The sequence below is a fragment of the Xenopus tropicalis genome, chromosome 5 (genome assembly GCF_000004195.4).
Source record: "Xenopus tropicalis strain Nigerian chromosome 5, UCB_Xtro_10.0, whole genome shotgun sequence".
Taxonomy (NCBI): Eukaryota; Metazoa; Chordata; class Amphibia; order Anura; family Pipidae; genus Xenopus; species Xenopus tropicalis.
Window position 1 is genome coordinate 101,238,497 of NC_030681.2, and position 7,351 is coordinate 101,245,847.

Below are 7,351 nucleotides of genomic sequence, written 5' to 3' on the forward strand. Positions count from 1 at the left end.
CTCTTTCTACAAAGTATTATAGCGCACCAGGTCTGGAATAAAAAAAATAGGCCCTGGCCCAGTAAACAGTGATTGTCTATGGCATCATACAACAGCCCCTCTGCCAGAATCCACAGATTGCCAGTCCAGGACTGTAGGGCAGAGCTTGTGGTGCCTTTCATGCAGTACCAACTCATTAAATAATTCCAGTTGTGTCCTAATAAATAAATGCAATTGACAAAAATAAGTGAAATGAACTATTTTTATTATTTTTTTTTCCTTTATTTTTTAAAAGTTTCAACTATTTAGGACAAAATGTTACAATGTTTGACCCCGTTCATTTAATTACATAAATAAAAGATTTTTTATAAATATCTCTTATAAACAATATAAATAGCTTTACAACTTAAATACATCAATGCATGGTGTGAATGTACAGACAGCTCTGCCAGTCTCCCTCATACCAAATACATGTATCCCAGGAAATGGGACAGTTGAGCTGCTGGATGGGGCATTGGCTCTTTACCCAGGTTTGGGGCCTGTTAGGTAGAAGTTTTTGTGTGAGTGCAAACTCAAGAGTTGTGAGTGTTTCCATTAGCCTGAGGGGCCTGCTTGGTCCAATGCATCTGAAGCAGTCTCAGCCAGTCCTGTTGTTAAAAGCTTACCCTGCGTCTTATTAAAGGAATTTGCCTGAGAAACACAGTTTGGGTTTTTAAACAGAACCTGCTGTCTTTGTTATCAAATGTGTTATATTATTTACCAGGTCACTTAAGTATGTGACCCAAGCTCTTCATTAAAAACACAGCAATTTTATTGCATTGTCTGAATAGCTTTGATGTGTCTGATAACTAGAACCCTGCTGTGAGTTTCACTGTACCATATCGCACTGTGCGGGGCTATCCATTAGAGCCCTTTAAAATTACAAATACAGTGCATAAGTAATGTATAAATGACCTCTGTGAAATGCTTTTTTATGTATGTGGGTCCCAAAATAAGAGAGGGAAAGAGTTACCATTGGATAAAGCAAGTTTAAAGTTGCACTTCAGTGTCTTAAAGCAATAAGACAGATATTGTATCTGTGCCGCAGGACTGGATGAGATGTCCCAGGATGCACTGCAGTCTTCCCATATGTCTGCATGGGCTGGGAATTCACTATAATCTATGAAAGAGGCCAGCAGCTTATGTGGGCTACCACTCAAGTAGTCCAGAATACCCCAATCAGTAGCTCAAAGACATTCTAAACAAAATTAGAGATGTTAAGGGCTAATTCCAAGGGTTAAAATAAAAACTAAGTGGTATATGAAGGGTTTACTGTAGTCTGACAAAGATATCCAAGTGGCTGAAACATCAACAGACCATGGATAAGGAATGGTTTAGCACATACAGAGCCTAGTCACACTACACGTGAAGAACACGTGTGAGAATCTGCTTGGCCACCCCACAGGTGAAGCAGGTGTCTGAACTGATATGTAAACATCTAGGGAGCTCTCGTTACAGATATGTACACAGTACGCACACGTACGGCTCTTGTGCGCTGGGAACAGAATGAAAGACGACATGTGGTAACAGCAGGTCCTGTGTCCCATCGTACCGGCCTATGCCACTGCTAGGGAATCTCTGGCTTGGCCAATCAGAAGATCCTCAGCTAGGCGTCCACTCTAAGACAGGATAACAACCAGTGATCAGAAAACCGTTGTCAATGTTCGGAGCCTGGAAGAAAGAAAAAAAAAAGACCCTGGATTAGTCCCGTTATTAGGATGTGGCAAGCCAGGTTTCTGACTTCTCTCATACAGCACTTCAAGCCTTGTAACAGCACATGGAAAAAAAGCAGATGGAATTATGATCCCAGTTATTAATAACACAGCCACAGATGCACCACTGCCAGGAGCCTGGGAAGCACAGCTCTGGCCTCAAATCATTCATTTTCCTCAAATTGTCTCTGTAGTCCTCCCACCACTTCACAGACTGCAAGCTCCAACTGCAGACGTCCTGCTCCTATCTTTAACCCCTAGTGCCTTTGCTGAATTCTTCTGGTATCCAATGCAGAAAGATCGGTACCTCTCACTACTGCTCTGTCCCACTAGAGACCTTAGTGCCTTATGTGACCCCCAAGAGTTTTCCAAGTTCCCACCAGCCTGCATGGAAGTACTAAAGATTTAGTATGCAGTATATGACTTCATTGTTATTATAGGACCTGGCCCAGATGATTGGCCTTCCACGCAGGACACGTTGGATAGCGCTGTTATTCTACTTTAAGGGACAGGAAAGGCTATCAGGCAGGTCAGCTGTGTGTCACATGCCCAAGACTGGAAATGCCCACATGTGCTATAGTCACTAATGGGAAAATCATTTGTGTAAGTGCAGGACTAAAAGAACGCTCAGAGCTGTATCGGTTATCATGCTGCAAATACACATATTTAATGGCCACTACAGGCACAAGTAACTTGATTCCTTAGCACTAAGGGAATAACACAGGTGTTGTGGTTAGAGCTTGACTAGGGTGACCACACCTCCCATTTCATACAGACTAATTTTAAAAATACAGATGGCAAATCACTGGAACCAAGTACGCGTTTTCTGTGGATACGTTCTCTTAGCAAAAAAGCATCCTTCTGTCAATTCAATAATGCTTTACTGTTCCAGAACCCCCAACAGCCTTTGGAAATTATCATTAGAATGCAGGGTGTTTATCAGTTATAGGGAGGGCAACAAGTTGGACATCCTGCTTTAAACTGTAAGCCTGGATGCAGCTGGGGCACATTCAGGGATGGTGCAGTATGAAGGAAATGATGCAGAAAAAGAGTCACTGTAGATCCTTAAAATTCCTTTAGAGCGGGAATGATTTAACACAATAGGATCTTTACTGGAAAGACTTTATTTTCAGATTCACTGCTATTACTGGGTGTGCTAGCCTTGGAGCAAGTAGAGTCAGCCTTAAGGTCATTTAGCATAAGATTTGGGGGTATCTTATTTGCTGCCCTATATATTAGTAAGGTAGGCCCAATGTTATTGTACTTAGTGATGTCGTGAGAGACACCAACCATCAACACTTATGTATTATAAAAAATATTGTGACCCATGCTGTAAAATATGAGCCTATGTCTCCTGCCTTCATATATCAGAGAACTCTGCTTTGGCTTCTTATATTCATATATTTTACAATAACAGATTTCAGCTCATAGTAATTTAGGTTGCTAAAAAGACACAGGTCCATTGTTCCACCAGCACATTCCAGGCTATCATTTCAGTGAAAACCTCAGTGCACCCTGCAGATTTGGAAGCTAAAGCTCCCCAGCTGGAGGGCCTCAACAGAACACCCCTGAGATATACACTTTAGACTTCACAGGCTAAAAAAATTCAAAATGATCAAATTTTAAAATCCAATTTATAATATTGCCAGATGTTAATTTAATGATTTTCAGCTAATTGTTTCAAATACTGTGTGCTTTATAGTGCAAGCTTTCTGTAAGGTCCTTAGCCATAACACAAGCTCAGGGAGTTTGGCGGCCATGCCCTTCAGGAAGAGAACTCTGTGGATAAGAAAATGACTTCATCCATGATATCAGCCTTATCGCTGCTATAATTACTCATTAGTTACCTTTACACGTACATTAGTTAGTGTTGCCTTTAGCCACAGAGCGCGGAGGTGGCGGAACAATGAAATACTGGTAGCGCTACTGGCACAGGAGAAAATGGAAAATACCAACTTACCGCCACTAGATGGCACTCCAGGTCTTAGCACCCCAGGCCACTCATAGCGCCAATACGGTCCAGTTTGAGTCCAAAGCAGCCCTTAGAGAGTGCTTTCTTGTTGATCCCCTTGTACTTGCGAGTATTGGGGTGCTCGTTGAGTAACCTCGCCCAAGCTGCCCGCGACCTGGTGTCGGCTCTCAAGTCGCGCAGGAGTCTGGCACGGAATTTGGGGTCGATATTTCTATCCCCTCTCTCCCCAGAGGCCAAATATTCAGCCAGCTCGTCCCCAAGCAAAGCTCGTAACGACTGCAAAGCGAAATGGGAGACAGTAGGGAGAGGTTAGCAGAGGGCAGAATAACGGTAACGCTATGTCTGTACTGAGGGGGCAGGTGGATGCGACATTTCCCACGTACACTATTTCACTATACCTGAGCTTATATAGACCTCTGTCCGATATGGCAGTCCAATGGAGAGTGGAGGCTAATACCCTCACTAATGCCCCTGAGATTGCACTGGGGCACCGCCCGCTGGCACAAACAGAAAGCGAATGGGTCACGTCTTGCACATCTCTTGCCCTCAGACAGGGGTAAATAGAGCAATAATAATAAGCGGCAGCTATATCACCCCAGATAATTCCGCTGACTAAAGCCTGGACTCTGATCTGATTCCATTATGTCATTTTGCATTGGCAGCTCCTGCTGATTTAACCTCTTCCTTGCCAAACTACTGTGAGCGTCTACTGCACCTGTTGCACAGACATTCTGCACCCATTTATCCACCTACTGCCCGAACCTTAATGGCAGGTTCCGACACAACTATATTTATATTTGCCGTGTCTAGGAGGAGACACTTTAAGGAGAGAGTGGATTCATTTTTAAGAGGACTGTTTTATAGCCGGCAGATGTGTGGGTAACATGGAGTTACCCCAGCTTTAAATATGCCAGACACCTTTTGTACTAATTCTGGGCCACTATGAACTCCATGAAACAAAAATTGTCATTCATTCATTCACCTCCCACCCCCTTACTGTGCCAGCCATTCACCTACCCTCTATCCTTGTGTTCCATAACTCCCACCATAAGTACTTCTCCCTCACCCAAATATTCATTCACTTATCCACACACTAGTGACCCCACTTTCACCCACTTACCCTATCCGACTCTGCTAACTAATGCTTTCACGAACCAAGCAACTCACTCTGTTCTGCCATTCACCTACCTACTGGCAAGCATATTCATTCATCCACTCTTCCATGGCCTTAATAATGCCTCAAGTCATTACCCGTGTTTCACTCATTCTCCCATCACTAACCTATTCCCTCACCCATGCATTCGATAATCTCAACCATCAAGTCACTCACCCGTCACCAACTCGCAATATCTCTTTTACCTAGCGACCCACACACACTAAAGGTGGCCATACACGCACCGATATTATCGTACGAAACCTCGTTTCGTACGATAATCGGTGCGTGTATGGCATGTCAGCGAGCCGACCGATATCGCAGGAAGCTGCTGAAATCGGTCGGCTCGCCGATCGGCCAAACTCCTCCACTTTATCACCCACCCATCGGCTGACTTTCTATTCTGCTTCTCCCACCCATTCTAGCCCTGAACGGTTCTCTCATTCTGTCACTTACAAATGATTCCATTCCATCCCTCACCATTTCTCTTTTCAGTCACTAACTCTCCCATTCAGTAGCCGGTTCCCCAATTAAACAGGAGCAAGAATAGCTGTATACTTTCATGTGTGCCAGTCAATGATTCCTTCACCTGAAGAGATAGAACTACTTCATGCAGAAGCCAGATTGGAAATAGCTAATCAGTATAGATTGCACCCTTGGGGTAAGGTTACCTCAGGTCACAATAGTGATTTTTTTTATATATCATAACATAAATCAAATTACGCTGATAGGGAACAGTTACCCCAGTGATGTTGCCTGTTATCCCTAGCGTTCGCCCTTGCCTCTCCATCCATGAATGTATTAGTTAGATCGGAGCAGTAGCCATGCACCTAGGTGCCAGTACATCCCCTGGTACCCACACTGACTCCTACAGAGCTCACTCAGTGGCCCGGTAACGGCTCCACTCCTACTATGTACTCCTGCTTTCACTCCAAAACACACATTAGCAGGGCAAACAGCATGGCAACATGGATGACTTGGTTAGCAGTTTAGTTAAATGCTGCATACCCAGCTATATTATTTTAATCATTGGCACCGAATGCGCCAGAGCAGCGCAAGTCAAATTAAATGAATGCACTTCTGCATTCTTATTCATACGCATATGCACAACAGGGCAAAGCCAGCGTACTACTGCGCCCTATCCACAGGCAGTGCCAAATCTGAACAGTTTTGTACCCTGCCGCTTGTCAGGTCTCTGCGCTCTCTCCCTCTCTCTAGCCTTCCTATGTCTGGGTGCCCAGCACTGGTACTACATTTTCACCTTGCAACTGATTCATGTACACCTGCCCCTTTGCCCAGAGTAGATGGACTAGTGGAGACTGCACAGGCGGACTAGTGGCCGGTCTCTGGGTTCGCACAGCCGGACTAGCGCCCATTCCCTAGGGACTGCACAGTAGCTGGGAGACGTTTAGAGGAAGGAGGGGCAGATGCTGAAAGTGAGAAGGAGAATGCAGAAAGTTCGCTCCCAGGTGAGCACTTACCTTCTGGTGTGGCTGAACTGCAGGTTTCGCTTCCACCCTGACACACAGCACGGCCAGCATAATTCCCCAGCCCAGAATGAGAGACACATGCATCCTGACTCTGGGATTTAGCCTTTTCAGCATACAAAAATCCCCAAGTGTTACTGTAATAAAAACACAACTAGCAGAAAATCTGGAGTTGGCTGCGAGTCACCCCTCCTCCTCCTCCTGCTGCTGCTGCTGCTCCTGTAAGACTGTGAACTGATATCAACACCCCATTCATTTTATAAAGCATCTGGTGACGTCACCCTAGAGATAGGAGGTAGAGCACCCACCGCTTGGGGTTACCCTCTAACTCATTTTCTCATGATACATTGCATGTCCCAGCCAGGTCATTAGTTTACTTTCTAGGACTTTTTTTTGGATGGGTTTTAAAGGATTTTATATCAGTTAGGGATCACTCCTGTGGCTCCAAACAACTTATCCCATTACACATACAGACATATATATATATAGAGAGAGAGAGAAAGAAATATTATATAGATAGAGACATATATAGATAGATATTATATAGAGACATATATAGATAGATATATAGAGCGATATATAGATAGATATATAGAGACATATATAGATAGATATTATGTAGATAGAGACATATATAGATAGATGCTATATAGATAGAGACATATATAGATAGATAGAGAGATATATAAATAGATGATGATAGATATGCGTGCCTCTGTGTGTGTATATAGTTATCTGGCACTTTCAGGAAATATATATATCTTTGTGAGTCTTTGTGTGTGTAGTTATATATGTATGTATAGTTATCTGGTACTACCAGGTAATAGATACCTACGTTTGCCTCTGTGTGTGTGTATATATAGTTATCTGACACTTTTAGGCAATTTATAAACCTATGTGTGTCTTTCTGTGTGTATATAGTTATATATGACTGTATATGCATGTGTATACAGTTATGTGGCACTCCCACGCCATATATATGTGTGTATGTTTACAATTAACCCATATA

The 7,351-nt window shown here is 43.4% G+C and overlaps 1 protein-coding gene across 1 annotated transcript; it reads right to left on the minus strand.

Annotated features, from left to right (window-relative positions):
- Positions 1-227: 227 nt before the first annotated feature.
- Positions 228-6,553, minus strand: nppc (natriuretic peptide C). The gene is given in 3 exon segments (NM_001112924.1): positions 228-1,689; positions 3,691-3,978; positions 6,337-6,553. Coding segments are annotated over 2 exon segments (357 nt in total). The 5' UTR covers positions 6,430-6,553; the 3' UTR covers positions 228-1,689; positions 3,691-3,714.
- Positions 6,554-7,351: the final 798 nt, after the last annotated feature.